General features: G+C 43.9%; 1 protein-coding gene across 1 annotated transcript; it reads right to left on the minus strand.

Moving 5' to 3' along the window:
* Positions 1–12,755: 12,755 nt before the first annotated feature.
* SOCS1 (suppressor of cytokine signaling 1) lies at positions 12,756–15,852 on the minus strand. Its single transcript, XM_084271032.1, has 2 exons — positions 15,688–15,852; positions 12,756–13,727 (listed from the first exon to the last, which is right to left on the minus strand). The coding sequence occupies exon 2, from the start codon at positions 13,650–13,652 to the stop codon at positions 13,029–13,031; it is 624 nt and encodes a 207-aa protein (XP_084127158.1). The 5' UTR covers positions 13,653–13,727; positions 15,688–15,852; the 3' UTR covers positions 12,756–13,028.
* Positions 15,853–16,057: the final 205 nt, after the last annotated feature.

The following is a 16,057-nucleotide window of genomic DNA, read 5'->3' on the forward strand; positions in this document are numbered from 1 at the left end:
GTGGAATGGCATACATGTGATGTATTTCTGTGGGGGACTAACAAGAACTTCAAAGAAGGGGCCTTACCTCAGCATGGGAGGCTTAAAAAGTCTTTAAGTCATATGGCAAAGCAGTTGTCCAAATGACCATAACTAAGCCTGAAGTTCCATGTGCACTGGGAAAGACATGTAGGGACTGAGGAATTAAAGTATTACAATTATATGAGTAAGAGCCTTCTGTGAAATAGAGGAACAGAAGAAAGGAAGGAAAACCCCTCACTAGCACTAACAAAAACACATTCAAATAATATGATTTCCAGGCAAATCATCTTTCCAAGACAATTAATAATCAGATGTGAAAATCCCAAACCAGATATGGCTATGGCTTTTAGCCAGGTCCCTTGGGATTTTCAAAATAAAATGAAGGAAAGAGTAAAATCCCAAAATGAAATTTCAGTGTTACTCATATCACATGCTGAAAAGCAGAACACAGACTCCAAACATCTGAGTGCTGGCAAGCTGCTGAAATATAAGAGCAACCAAATTCAAGTTTATCATTTATAAGGCCAGGTTGGATGCGGCCCTGGGCAACCTTGTGCACATCCAGGCCTGGAGGTTGGTGGCCCTACCTGTGGCAGGGGGGGGTTGAAGTCTATGATCCTTGGGGTTCTTTCCAACCCAGACCATTCTATGATTCTATGAGGTGGCAAATAAAAGACTAATACCATGTTCTGCAGTCTGATTCTCCTAAATTAGGTCATACACTCTCTGTGTGTGCAAACCTAAGCGTTAGTGAGGAAGCATTTCTGACTTTCATGTACTCTAACACCTGAACTTCCTGTCAACTCAACTACTGACATCCTGTTTCTGTTACTGTCAGAGCTACACCGGCCCTTTACAGTCAGATCTGATGAGTGCAGGCCAGGTGGCATTAGATGATAGGTCATTAGACGGTGACTAAGCCTTTCTACTGAAATCAAGGCTCTTGACTAGTCCTAGGAGAGAGAATTTCTGTTGTGTCAGCCTGATACACGCACAGTCTGGTCCTGGTTTTTCTGCCTGTATGATTAATAGCAAAATTCCCCCACCTTCAGTAGAGATTCATGGAAGTATATAATTCTTGGAAAGTTTTCCTTTTCATATTTTGGTCTTGGGTTTAAGTATATGGATGATGTTGCCCTTTTGCAGCCTTCCACCATCAAACATGAGAGTCCTGAGGTATTTGCTGAGAAGTGTATTTATATCTTCTCCCCCTCAGTAGTCTTGTGGCCAGAGCACTTGCTTCCAAATAGATTCAATGTTGAGAGAGGATTTGGTTCAAGTCCCTGTAGCCTAACCTAGAGCCAAAGGTCCTGTGCTTTAGAGGCTTCTGTGGAGGAAGGGAAGGAAAGTTGTTCTGTACAAACAGTAGCACATCTCTCTTGGCTGAGCAGAGGGGAGCACGGAGATCTGTAACCTGCTGCTCCATTGCTCCCTGTGCCTGAGAAATCCTGTGATTTAGTCACTGCTCCAGAATTATTTCTGGAGTTTAGTTATTCACTGTTAAATCCTTATTCCTTTTCCTATGCATGCTTAAGTCTTCAGATGTTTAATTTCTTATCCTGGACTTGTTCCTGGGTTATCAGCTCCACTTCCTAATGTGGCTGAAGTAGAGGTCACAGACTAGAGTATTTCCAAAGCAGGACTACTGTTTGTAAGTCTGAGCTCCAACTTGATCATATGAGGATATTTCTTTCATTTAAGCTTACAGTAAAATTAATAAAGCCAGACAAAATTTGGAATATTGACTAGACCATCCTCAAACCTCTTAATATTGAACCATACAGAGCAGAAAACCAGAATTGATTTGTAAAGCAGAAACTGAGTTCAGTGAAAAGCGGGTTGTTCCCCTCCATCATCAATAACATTGGTAAGTGTTGTTTGATGATGCTTTTTTCCCCTTCTCAGCCTTTAACATCCTGGAGGATTGAATCTGACCAGCAGACTCAGAGGACTGTGACTGCAAGATATGTTTGACTGCAGCAGTTCAGGTAGAGCTGTTTTACAGTCCAATGTGCCATTTGTTGTACGTTCTGCATAGAGCAGGACACTGGCTGTTCTATTTATATTTGTATACGTTTTATCTCTTTAAAATGTCACTAGTAGCAAACAGCGTTACCACATGCAATTTAGCTGTTTAGTAGTTACTAAGAGGAGATAATATTTATGCCAGCCTTTCCATGGCAGGTCAATTATTTTGTTAGCACAGGCAACAGTATATTTGTATTGTGCAACTATTCCTAGGAACTGAACTGCGCTGGAGGACAGGAAATCATGGGAAGCAGGATGGACTTGAATTAAAAGGAAAGGATTTGTTTTTCTTGTCGTTGGATGCTAGTGCCTATTGAGCTAGAATGACATGCTGTATACAATCTGCATTCCTCATTTTGCAGCTAAGCAAAAGGAAGACCTGCAAAAGAGTAAAGTAAAAGTGAGTAGACTGTAGTTACTCTTATTTTTAGTTGAGTTTCTTTTCCCTTAATCTATTTGGACATGCTGACACATGGTATCCACAGGATACCATCTAGATTTTGGAACAATTTTGCAAGGTACTATTTTGCAGAAGTTCCTCAGCTACACTTTGGCCAAAGCTGTCCTAATCTCAACATATAAATGACCACCTACTTCATTAGTGAGTATTTAAAATTCAGCCATTTCTGTATATTTTATAACTGGTGAGGTCAAGCTACTTTAATAATCTGCCAGCTATGTAAAGACTTTATGACTTACACTGGGGGAGTTTCATAAATACTTTGGTCACAGTTATTTAAAAAAACACTGCCTTATGATGGTGTTTAATAGGCTTCTCCCTTCCCTTCCCCTCTGCAATCAGCACATTATCTTAATTGCAAAATTGTGCACTTAATGTGGAATAAGATTGAATAAAAGAGAATGCATTCATTTCAGCTCAAGCACTAGAGGATGTTAAAACTGACCTGCAGTAAGTTCAAGCTTTAAAAGTTTGGAGCAACATAGCTTAATTTGTATGGCGATTAATTAAGTGGCTTCTCTGAGTCCTCAGTAAGGGCTCAGGCGTTCACCATTGCCAGTGGAAACTGAGCTGTTTTACGACTGTGCTGCATTATGTGACATGCCTGAATGTTGGAGTAAAAAGCTCTGAACAAGCTGTATAATTGTTTTGCACTTGGGACTCCTATTTTTTTTAACAGATATTACAGCTGGCAAGAGAGCTTGTGAGAACCACCTGTATGCCCTTGCAGCTGTTATTCCCTCTGTGCACTTCTTTCAAAAACCAAGCTAATGTTTTCTTTGGCCCTCTGGAATGCATTACTTTCTTCCAAAATTTCACAGCTTTCCAGCATGCTTTCCAGTCTCCTCTGACATGCTACAGCCTTCACGGAAATTTCACACAGAATTTTCCTTTAGAGAGGAAACATTTTCTCTCAGGGTTAGTTTTGAGCCCAGCTTGGTTTCTGTTGACTTCACAGGAGATTGGATTGGGCCCTGTAAGAAACCCTGAAGGCCACTGGCCATCAGCTAAACCTGGCATTTGCCTGAAGCTGGCCCTGCAGTGATTGTGATGTTCCACCAATGGCCAGAATTCAAGCTAGTGGAATTACACATCCATCAGAAATTCACTCAAAGCCTATTTATGCCAACTGGGGTTGTGTTTAGCATTCATATGTGATCGCCTTTGGCCTTTAGTTGGTTTGTATACAAGTAACAGATAATGGTTTGTATACAGTGTAACTACAGCAGACTGTATGTAGCAGTCAGCTTTTCCTTTCACTTCGTCTGGCGGATGAACTGTGTGGTATTTTAAACTTTAAGGAATCAGAAGAGGACATTCTTCCCCAGTGTCACTGCTAACATCTATCTATCTGGGCTTCCAGTCCCAAAACCTATTTTGGACTGATGTGAAATGGGTTGTGTTTTAAAATCACCACCTTCTTAAAACAGCATTGGAAGTACAAAGCAAATGAGGTATGTGGGAGAGCAAGGAGAAGATAGTATGAATCTGTGAGCCTATGTAACCTTCACTTTCCACTTAGTATACAGATACAGCCTTACCTGTACTCTTCACTTTTAGTGCACACTTGGAAGTCCTAGGCTATTTCAGCATCTGATTGAAATTGTCATTGTGTTCACCTTGACTGTGGGCTGGTGTACAGTTTTGCGTACGGTGCATAAATTACACTTATCAGGAAGAAAGATTGCCCAGGTTTTATTAGTTCCAAAGCATAATAAAAAGATACACAGTACAGGTTGCACAGTTCACATGGACTTCTTCCTCATTAGGTGTATTTGTTTTAAAAGTAGATATTTTCCCATATGTCTAAATATTGTTTTATAATCAGCAAATACTTCTTGATCCCTGGGCCTTTGTACTTTTATTCCCCAGAGTTGAACGTTCTTCCTAAATATGTGTATTACAGTAAATCTTCCAGGACTAGGGTATGATAGACCACAGGTAAGGGGGCAAAGGCATGAGGAGGTTTATAAACTCAGAGTTTGAATCAAGAGACTTTTGTCCTACTGTCAGAAAGAAGTGGAATTGGTTGTGGTTTCAGCAGGGCAGCTGTAGAAGTGCTAGAAAGGAATAGGCTGTAATGAACTAAAAAAAATGCCAAAGCTCTCTTTACTGAGTACTCTGTTAGTGAAACATTCTGTTTTGTGCTATGAAAAATCAGTCTAACTTATACATACAGTTATAAACTGGGGGAAGATTACAAGGTAAAGTAATATGAGATACATACATATATATATATATATATATATACACACACACACACATATATATATAAAATTTGTTGTCAGCATCCAGAATGAAACAAAGGGTCCTTGATGCCATGGAAAGGGCTCTGTCCATGAGTCTGAACCATAATGCTTCACTCAGACTATTTACAAGTAGATATTTTGTACAAGAAATACAGTGCAAGATTCCAGAATTGCAGGGTAGGACATAGTTTCCTTGTTTGGAGTTCAGAGTCCTAAGCCTCATTTCAACAGCATTCACTCAAAGGCTGAATTTCTGTTCTTTACTGTTGTCTTTTTCTACCCCAAGTACTTCTGTGGCTAACAGCATCCTTTGTGCCTTACAGCTTGGGCACTATTTCACACTCCTCCTCACTCCCTGCCCCTAAAACAAAAGCTGTCTTCCTTTATTTGCATTTAGACTAGAGACAATCCCTCTGACCAGTATATACATGGGTTGTGTTCATAAAAGTCAAGGTGAGAGCGGAATGTGGGCCACTCATTTGACTTTACAAACTAGATCTGAGGTGCTCCCAGTATGTTCTCTACTAAGCTCAAAGTCCTCAAAACTGTGTGTCCCTGGCAGAAAGTTGAAGACTCAACAGTGCTTGAGACGTTTACAACTGTAGCACACAAACTAGGTGAAATATTTAATTCCCAAAGACAAATGACGCTGCAGCCTGTTGAAAAAGCCACCCCTTAACGACATCTCTTAATTGCCAGTGTGACCTGGACTCCCATCAGTCAGTCTGGACCTAAAGACAGAATAGTGGAGACCCTCTGCACCACCCCACGAGAAGCTTACTGTGCCTGGCTTTTCAGGCTTTAGAGAAAGCCAGAGAAACCCAGAAACCATTGTCAGTATGTGCAAACGCTCCTAACATCTCAGAACTTTCTTCTAGACCCTTGCTGTTTCAGCTGTCTACTCCAGAAAGGGGTTAACTGCTTTCTGCAGTGAGCTGATGAATTATGGCAGCAGATGTACACACATTGCTTGTGGGAAGTTAATACAAACTCAGTGTACAGCAGCAGACTGAGTGCTATAAAACAGTTCGTGCATAAGGCTTGAGATGGTTTAGAGACCTCTGCCCCCTGGGCCAGTAATCATAGAATCATAGAATGGTCAGGGCTGGAAGGGACCTTAAAGACCATCAAATTCCAACCCCCCTGCCATGGGCAGGGACACCTCTCACTAGACCAGGCCATCCTGGGAGGGGCCATCCACCACCTCCCTGGACAACCTGTGCCAGGGTCTCACCATTCTTGTCATGAAGAATTTTTTCCTAATATCTAATGAAATCCACCCTCTTTAAGTTAAAACCATTCCCCCTCGTCTTATCACTCTATGGCCTTTTAAAAAAAAGTCCCTCCCCAGGTTTCCTGTAGGCCCCTTCAGGTACTGGTAGGTTCTCTAAGATCTCCCCAGAGCCTTCTCTTCTCCAGGCTGTGCAACCCCAAGTCTCTCAGCCTGTCTTTATAGGAGAGGTGTTCCAGCACTCTAATCAACTTCATGGCCTCCCCTGGACCTGTTCCAACAGTTCCATGTGCTTCTTAGGTTGGGGACTCCAGAACTGGACATAGTACTCAAGGTGGGGTCTCACCAGAGTGGAGCAGAGGGGCAGGATCACCTGCCTTGACCTGCTAGCCACAAACTAATCCCCTGCAAAGTCTAAGATTTCCCTCAGTGCAGCAGCCTTCATTTTCTATTCTTTAGAAACTTGGAAAGAGGCATCATTGGCCTAACAGACAAATTATAACAATATTGGTTATAAATGTCATTGTACACCTGGACTTTTGTTATTAATGTCCACTGAGAGGAAAATTATACCAAACTTACACTGAACAGCAGTGATCATGTGTAAACTCTAAGAGCATAGCTTATGCTCTGGACTACTGTGCTGTTATACTGGCTCGTCTGGGAAAAGCTGCTTCTGGCTGCCAGTTTCACACATGCACTCTGACATGTATTTTCTGCCCATCCTACAAAACCATAATTCTTCTGCTTTTCCTTTCTTTCTAGTGTTCCAAAACAAAAAGACTTGCATTTGCCTAAGAAAATAACTTACATATGGTACATTTAATCACAGAACAGTGACAGATTTACTATTGATCACATAATTATTGAGTAACTTTGAGGTTAGATAAAGACAGCCCCTCAACTTGAAAAGGGAAATTCCTGTCATGGCTGAAAAAAAGCTCGAGGTATTGAACTGTAGTTTCAGCTTCTTTTAAACAGAAAGAAATTGCTACATAATGCTTGTAAAGCTCCCATGGCTCCCTGCATTTTACTTTGTAGAGCTGGCCTGGTTGGAAACCAGGAAGAAACTTGGGGAAGCATTCACACAAAGTCTTTTAGGAACCTAATTTACAGGTCTAATTGTCCCCTGGCAGTTAAGCATCTCTGAAAGCTTTTGATCTGCACATAAGTCAGCTGTTTAAAGTAGCTGGTGCGAACAACTTATTTGGTGAGAGCAAATGGGAGTGTAAGGGGGACAGAAAACCTAAAATAACCTCTGAAGCATTTGTCTAAGCTTTTTGAACAGATTGTGAGTGTATAATACATGCCAGAAGAGTCTAGCAAGGTTTACTGGCTTTTATCTGGGGAGAGCTAAGGAAGTAGCTAGTAGCCTTACTCCTTGTGTAGCATATATACCTCCCAAATTCACCCAAGTGATAATGTTAGAGATCATACCTATCCTGATTTTGGTGTCAAAAGTCCATAGGATATAACAACTCCATCCCCAGATCTCTCTGGATTGCCTGAACAGTGGTGGCACACGAGCAGGGCAAGAAACAACCTAATGAGAGTATTTCACTGGGTGTTACAAAATCCGTAAGACTGTGTTGTAATGGCTTGAGGAGAATGTTTTATGTTCTCTTTTGTTTTCAGTGCTGTATCTGTGGACCAGAAGTTGTTCATATCCCAGAGAGGATGCCTAAAATCTCAGCCTGAAAGCTCAATCTGACTCAAATTCCAGTAATAATTAGTTTCTGCTGTAGGGAAGTTGATTTGGGGAAAGTTCAGTTAGGGTGAAAATACAACACAGTTACCAGTTTCAGTTTAAAGGGCACAGGGGAGACTTGCAAATGCTCTGCAGAGCTGGAAGGGATGGATGCAGGAAATTGCACACAATCTTGTGTGCACATTTTTCAAAATCAAAACTGAACAGCATAATATGGTTTCACATCACCCTCAACCTGTGAGTTAGCTGGGGCTCCATCAAGTAAGAAATCTTCCTGAAGCAATCATAACTTTTTGATTTTATTTTTTTTAAATATATTTACTGTTATTTCATAATATTATCTATAGAAAAGTTGATCTTCCCTGCAAACTGGTTTCACTGCAGCTTTCACTCCAGATGTTTCTATATTCTGGTCAGATAAGCCTGCAATTGACTATGGCTAATATTTTTATTTTTCCCATATCCTGTGTAAATGTTGTGACTAGAGGAGATTTACTGAGAGAAACAATGGGTCTTCAGTATCCCCCCTGTGGTGTTTTGTAAAGCGTCCTTCAATTCAGGATCCATGGGAGGGGACAGTGCCGGGAATTCCTCCACACTCATGCAGCTCCTGGCTGCCCCGTGCTAAAGCTCTCTCCAGGGTGCCTATTAGACCCGTATAGTGAACCACCTTATTTTCAGCTTGAACTTCATGAAAGGTGGAAGGGATTGGTGAAACTATCTAAGATAAAGGAACAAAAAACCAAACCCTAAAACTCTCTTAGTAAAGAACTTTGTGCTCGCAAGCAGAAGCAGGCCAGGCAGTGGCGATTCACAGGAGACAGAACTCTTTAACTGGATTTATCATACTTCTACCTGGGGGCTACAAAAAATATACCTATAACTGAGATTAAAATGACAACAGAAAGATCATCCTGCTTTGCCTTACTAATAAAATCAAGAGTTGCAGAACAAAGCAAGCTGAGCAAATGTGGCTTGTGGCACAGTTAGCTATTTGCTTTATTCTGTTGGGCTGCTTTTCTCAGAGCAGGCTGGAGGGTAATTGCTTTGCTATGCACAAGCATCATCTTTATCATTCTGGTCTTCAGTAACCACCTCCAAAGCATGTCACTGAGGTCCAGACAGAAGGGAAATACTTCCGGCATGTGGCTGACTCTCCCATCTGTCAGTCAGGAGCTTATATTCTGACTCTTTGGCCTTTGCTGCTTTGCCATATTTGAGCAGTGGGTTGGTTCTACGTTGGGATGGGTGGTAGAAGTTGGGCTTTTCTTTACACTCCTTGCTGGCCTGTGTTTCTGTTACTGCACAGTGACACACAGAGCAAACTGGACTCCAGTGTAGCAAATTTGGCTGTAATGTTGGGAAACAGCTGTGGAGGAAACAGTCAGATACAGTGACAGGCTCAGAGGACTAGGCAGAAGTAGGACAACAGACAAGACAGTGGCAATGAACACTCTTGCACAGTGCTTCTTTGCAGTTGGAAGAAACATCCTGGAGACCTACTGCATAAGTAGTTGTTGGCTTATACTGACAGCACAGAAAGCAATGTAGAGTCCGAATTAAGTTGCTGTTGCACAGCCTTTGTCTCAAAGCTGGGATTAATGAGTAAATGCATTGCTCACAGAGCTGTCAGCACCATGAATGGAGAGGAGGAAGGAGAGCCAAGGCCTGAATGACAGCCCAACCCCTACGGAAAGGGCTGATGCTGGATCTGAAGGAGAAGGGTCAGGAGGTGAATACACCGTTCAATAGAGGATTAAGTGCAAGCTGGGTGAAGGGTATTGATGGCTAGATATGGTCAGTGTGTTGCCCTAGGGGACACTTTTTTTTTTTTGACTGTTGAAAATAGCATCAGTGCTGACTGCAGCTGAAGTCTCACTTCTTGTAAATGACTTCAATCGTAACAGAATTAGTGTGACCACAGCTTCACAGTGGGTAAGATTATGCTTGTCATTCAAGAGGCTCCTATTCAGCATTCAGTAACTCTTCATGGCTCAATTAACCAGGCTCTCTGAACACCTACAGTTCTAGTAATTAGCTCTGTTTGTTAGGGAGTGTTTTACAGCTGCAGCATGGTATGTAAATTAACCTACTCTGAAAGCATATGTGTGTTTCAGTCTTTAAAAAGCAAAGAAGCCTCAGTCTTGTTGCCTCTACAGTCACAGGAGCAGGGCTGGGTGGTGGTCCAGCAGGATCCTGTTGTGCTGTTCCCACCCCACTGCTTTGTGGGACAGAGACCCCCAGGGTTCCTTGGGGTAACACAGCCATGCTGCAAGTTGTATTATTTTAAAATTGTCCATTTCCCACTAACTATAAATATTCCAGTCTCTTCAGAAAGCATGGCTTTGCTTTGTTCCTAAGCATGGCTCAAATTCTTCTGTAGTCCTTTACTAGATTGACTGTTTACTTCACTTTCCAGCCACAGCCAGGAGTGAAAAGGTCAGAGGAAAGAGCTGGGTAAGAGGGGGTGGGACTGGAAAACACCACTCTTCACATAATATTTAGCAGGGAGGATTAAAATCACTGCACTGTTATGTGTTTCTCTTGCTTTAGATGCAGAATACAGAAAATCCCTTATTGGACCTTGCTGGTGCTTTATTAAACTGATGATGAAAGATTTGACAGCTGGAATTACTACAGAAATCTTTAGGAGACTCCTGCTGCGACCCTTAGATGTGACAGAGTCCTTAAATCAGTGCATGCAGGTAAGCAGACATTTTAGAGAGCCCTTCATTAGCTCTTCCAGACAGCAACTCAGAGTGACATTGAACACACATTAGGGTTTCTTAGTTGCCTTGAAGCAAACTACATCTACCTACTAGAAAGAGGATCTGCCTGGCCCCACAGTACTGTATGCTGGGGAGAGAGATGGAAGGAAGGGGAAAAAGAATAAAGTGGGTGAAAAGACATGTAGTTTAAAAGTACAACCCATCTTTGACTCCTCTTTCCCTAAGAGACTTTTTATACAATTCTGACTTTTTTGTCCTTCTTTATAGCTTTGATTATATTGTTTTCTGAGCTATCCCATGTTTGTGTTTCTTACAAAGTGAGGGGGTTCAGGCATTTCACGTGGGAAGATAGGGATCACTTCTGCTAAACTTACTCTAAAGCAGTAAAAGGGAGAAAGTAGGTTTGTCTCTGCCAGGAAGAAAATTAGATAGGCTGAACCCTTATGCTTTTCATTCCATGCCTTTCAGTGGAAAGCCCCTTATGGTATAGCTAAGTCTAATTTTGTTTGTTTTTATTAGGGGCAGTAGAGAACCTTTGAAGCTATGTTGTTGCTTGTTCTCTCATGTGAGAACTTATTTATATAGCAAGGCAAGAGTCATCAGTTTGGGGCCTGAAGAGTTAAAAGATACTATGGTGTGGGGCTGGGAAAAGTGAACTGGGAAAGGGATAACAATCTCTGCTGAGAGCAAACCAGTTTGGCAGCCTTCACTCTACAAGGACCTTTTTTTCTTTCCAATTTAACTTCTTAAAGCTGTTCACATTCAGGCAATCGCTTTGCTCTGCTCTCATATCTGCTGCATAGCACAGCATTCATTACTTCCCCAATTTATATCCTTGCAGCTGCTGTGGGAAAATGCATCATTCAGCAACTAATTCCAGCTTTAGAATTAAACAGAAATGCTGTCTGCTAATCTCAGCCAGGGGTAGCTGACAAGGGAACGGGAGGCTGCTATGCAGGACAAAAAGAACACTTTTAGGGAAACAGCACAGTAAGGAGTCACAGGATACTCACTGTACTTTTGTTTCTTTCTCCCTTTTTCACAATGCCCGATGCACTGTGAGTGATCCTTAGTCATGTTTGAGGAGGAAACCTATTTATTCCGAAGAAACATCAACAATGTAAGAGCTGATTTCGTAGGGTAAATGATATTAAACAATTACTCAGTAATATGCACTGTGTAACACATAGTCATTGTTTCCTAAAAGTGGCTTTGGCTTTAGCTTTAAAAGGGATGTGATTTACAGTAGAGGAAAAGACCTTTTCTCTTCCAAACTCTCAAGATTACTTCATTTACTGCTCCCAGTTCCTGTAAGCACCACAGATCTGTGCTGATGGGAGTGAATTTCTGTGAAAGACTCTGCCTTCTTTGAAGTGATTTGGTTCAGCTAGTTTTCTAAGTCAGCTTTTCATGGACTTCAGGAAGTGCTTGGGGGAGAAGAAAATCACTTTACAGTCATGCAGGTGACATTTTGCCAAATTAGGTATCTCAAGTCATTCGGTTACAGCTCTGATTTTGCATTTTATGAGCAAATAGAAACCCAGTGGTGCCTTCACCAGTTTCCTACAAATGGCATTACAAAGTAATCAAATACATTTTAACTTTCTCTGAATGCCATCTAGCTTTGCATCTGTAGTTTCTGGTGGCTATAGTCTTACTCCTCTCACAGAGTTTAAGAGAGCAAAGACATGGATTCTTTTAAAATCAAGTCTGTGTTCTGTACATTGCCAGGAACTTAAGGCAAGAAACAATTTTTGGAAGTCTAGAGATGTCTGCGCCCTTGCCATTTTGCATATGCTGAAGCAGAGAGAACCAAGCAATCCTTCCCCAAACACATCATAATGATACAGCGTTTGGGGCCTTTTTAAGTGTGTGACAGGCATTTCTGGACAGTTTTAGTTTTTCCCCCCCACCGACATTCATGTGGTTTGATTATGTCACACAGCAACCTCTTCTTGCTTGCTTAGAGCCTTGTAGGTTTTAATAGAAATAAAGCAAACCTGAGCTGGTGCAATTAGCTCAGCCAAGGATTCAATTCACTCTTTCAAACACTATGCACTGCTGTTGTCTTAACACACTGTTCCTGCTCTCATGGATTTAGAGGAGAGACAGATTCATCCAGAGTGTATTTTCTACTCACTAGTATCTTTCTATTTTAGGCTTTTTGGGGCAAGAATCCTCTGTCTGCTGGACTAGCACTAAGACAGGCTCATTCAGTAGGGTAAGAAGCAGGACCATGCTGAGACCTGTCTGTTGTCTGCACTTAAGCAGTTCAGGTCTGTCAGCAGGATAGATCCCATTGCCTTTAAAACTAAAAACAGAGATGCTATTTTTTTTAAAAACTTTCACAATAAAGTTTATTACATTAATGTCATTAAAAATATTATAAAATAATAAAACATTCTGCTTGGCAGAAAAATTAGGCCAGGATTTTAAAACCCCAGGTTTGTGCAAACAGTTTTTGTAAACATAAGTCAAGTGTTCAAGTTCCATCCCAAAATACAGTAAATTGCTACAAAAATAGGTTTGTTCACTGTCAAACATGTTTAAAAACCCAGGCAGCTGGATTTCTCTACACATCTCTCGCACGTTAATGCTGCACTTATATCTGAAATGGGAAGGATTTCAGATAGTCCTTTAAGACAGGATTGAGGGGGATCTGGTTTAAGTTCTCTTTTCCAAAAGTCTTCACAATGCTCTTCCGGCAGAGCTCCTGCAGGGGCTGCACGCGGACTTTGCGCAGGGGGGTAACCAGTACCTTCCTCGGGGAGCTTAGGTAATGTTCCAGCAGCTTAAAAAGACAGTCAAAAGTCTCTTTGCTGCCATCCAGGCTGAAACGCCCAGTCTGAAAGTTTATCCGGATGCTGGTGGGCCCAGTCGCAGTCTTAACACTGATGGCAAAGAAGCAGTTCTTTTGTGTGCTGTCCCTGATGAGGAAGGTGCCCTCGGGCTCCGACTTCAGCTTCTCATGGGCAGCACTGACAGTCAGAGGTCCCCAGTAGAAGCCACAGGCATCCAGCAGGCTGCTCGCTCGAGTGATGCTGCTAAAATCCGCTTGGGATCGAAAGGTTCGGAAGTGTGTGTTGCTCTGTGCCTGCACAGTGCCGGGCCGGCCTGGGCCGTGGTAGCCTCGAGCCTGCGAACGATCCCGTGCTGGAGGGTCAAGTAGACATCTCGGGTCCGCTGCAACTGCATTATCTGCTGACACCTTGCTGTGCGCTACCATCCTACAGCCTAGAGCAGCGGATGCGGTCTTCCATAGCGTCAGCGGCTACGGCAGGGCGGCTTTCCAGCAGCTATTCTGAAATGCCAGAGAGAGACACAATGATCCCTAGAGAAACACTGCTGCAATCTCTGAATGACCAAGTCTTCCATTCATATACCTCCCACCCATTATAAAATAATAAAATATTGATTTGCCAATTTGCACTGGGCAAACAATTGCTAGCTTTCTGACAGGATTAGCAGTCTGTCACTATGGCAAAGTTCAAAGCTCCAAAAACATTTAGCAGGGATCGTTAATGGCTACAGAGGATAACGCAGCTTCCCTGCTGTGAGCCCACAGCAGGGTACCGGGAGTGAGCCAAACGCCAGGTCCCTCTCGCTGAGAAGTTCTCGTGTGTACTCCCCCAAGTTTTAGAGAACAAAGCAGGAAGGTTTTAAAACTGAGTTACCCGTTTATCTGCACCTCCCTCTTTCCCTTCCCCAATCCCAGCTGAGATGTCACAACTCAGACAATAGCATTATTCGGTGCTTTGTGTGAAAAGACAAAGTGCAGCTGGGTATATCTCCACAAAACGAGGGAAGAGGGTGAGGTGAATAGATGCCATTGTGCGACTGAAGCGTAACTTGGAAGGGCAGCCTGTAACTCTGCCAATTTTACACAGTAATCCTGAGCTACTTTCCTCTCTCCGGTTAACCTGAGGCTCTGCCATAAAAGGCAGTTTCCCATTCCCCCAACTCTCCCTCGGGACAGCAACGCTACAACCTCGGTAGCTTACACAAATCAACCTCTATAAACCCTTAAAGCATTACTCCTGTCTCCCTCTCTCTCTTTTTTGTATTACATGCACTTTAAGTGGCCCAATCTAAATTGCTTCCTATCGATATATCTTTCAGCATGAGGGACTGAATTCATCCCTCGTGTTACTTCAAAGGAATTAGCAGTGCTGCACCAGGAATGAGTTTGGCCTGAAATGTCTCTCTCTGACAGTGTGGTTCGATACATCTCCGCTGGCTGCCTTGACCTTACTGGCAAGCATAGATTTTAGGATTTATCCCTATAGTCAGATATAGATCTGCAGCAGCAGCTTGTTGAGAAACCTTGAAGGATTCTCAGAAATAAATCCCTCGGCTATCTTACGGTTCAGGGTAACATGCTAATGAAGATTTCAAAGAAGTACTCAGCTGTATTCCTGTCTGTGCTCATATAACAACTCGATGTTTGGTTTCGTTTATGTCATACTAGCTCCCGGAACGGCGAGAGGGCTGTAAAGTCCTTAATGCTGGCAAGCAGCTTAACAGGCTGAAAGTAGCGTTGGGCTTTCTTTACACAGCAGAGGGAAACTAGTGTCGGTTTTTCCAATTACCGGGCCAGGATTATCACTCGGTATTCAAAGTTAACAATTCAATTTCAGAGCACGCTGGTGAGCAATAACCACTAAGCCCGAGACCTAAAAACCGCAGGGCTCCGCAGCAGAAGCCGTCCATCGCCAGGAGCCTGCAGCGCCTTTCCAAAGGGCAGGCAGCAAACACGAGGCACGCCACTCTTGCGAGCCTGGAAGGCTGGGCTGGCGGCCGGTACGAGCGCGCCTCGGCTCCGCCGGAGCAGAACGCTCGGCGGGGCCAGGGCCCGTCTCGTCCCGGCGGCGGCGCCCGCCCGTTCGCCGCGCTCCGGCCCGTGGCTGCTCCGGTTCCTACCGCGGAGGGAGCGTGCGGGGTCCTTGGCGATGAGCGGTGCCGTGCAAAAATCCCTGCGGGGTCGTTTTGTTGTTTTTAATGCTATTTTATCCAGGCTCCGTCTTGAGCACGGACATTGCGACAAAAACAAAAAAAAAAAGGAGGAAAAAATCCCAAAACCAAATCACCAACCAAAACAGCCCCCGGCAGACAGAAGCCCCCAGCGCCACCGCGCTCTTGCACAACAGGCAGGGCTCCCTTCTCGTGCCTCCGAAACGTGACCTCTTCTAACGGCAGCGCAGGAGCGTTTCGATACACGTCGCTGTTCCCGAGGACCCCGCCAGAAAGAGACCCTCCCTTACCTTCGCCCGGGACGCCGCGGGTGGGGGTCGTCCCCGGAGCGCGCAGCATGGGCGCGGGCTGCGGACAGGGGCGCGCCGGCAGCGCGGCGGCTACTCCTGGCCCCGGCGGCCGGCTGAGCATCCTCCGCGCGGGGGCCCTGCCTGACGCCGCAGCGAGCCGGGGCTCCCGCGGGGCAGGCGGGCCGACTGCACTTCCAGCGCTCTGAGCCCGCTCATCGCCTCTGCTTTCTATTTAACGCGGCGGCGGTGCTTTTCTGCCCGGCGGCTCCTCCCCTGCCTTCTCCGAAAACACGTGGCCGCCCTTCACTTTCACTTTCCGAATGAGTCAGGGCCGAGCCTGGCGGAGCCGTGGCCGCGCCGCGCCGTGCGG

This window comes from Gallinula chloropus (genome assembly GCF_964237585.1).
Source record: "Gallinula chloropus genome assembly, chromosome: 15".
NCBI lineage: Eukaryota > Metazoa > Chordata > Aves > Gruiformes > Rallidae > Gallinula > Gallinula chloropus.

Coding starts and splice junctions, on each gene's coding strand:
- SOCS1 (XM_084271032.1), bottom strand. CDS start 13,652: ATGGTAGCGCACAGCAAGGTGTCAGCAGATAATGCAGTTGCAGCGGAC.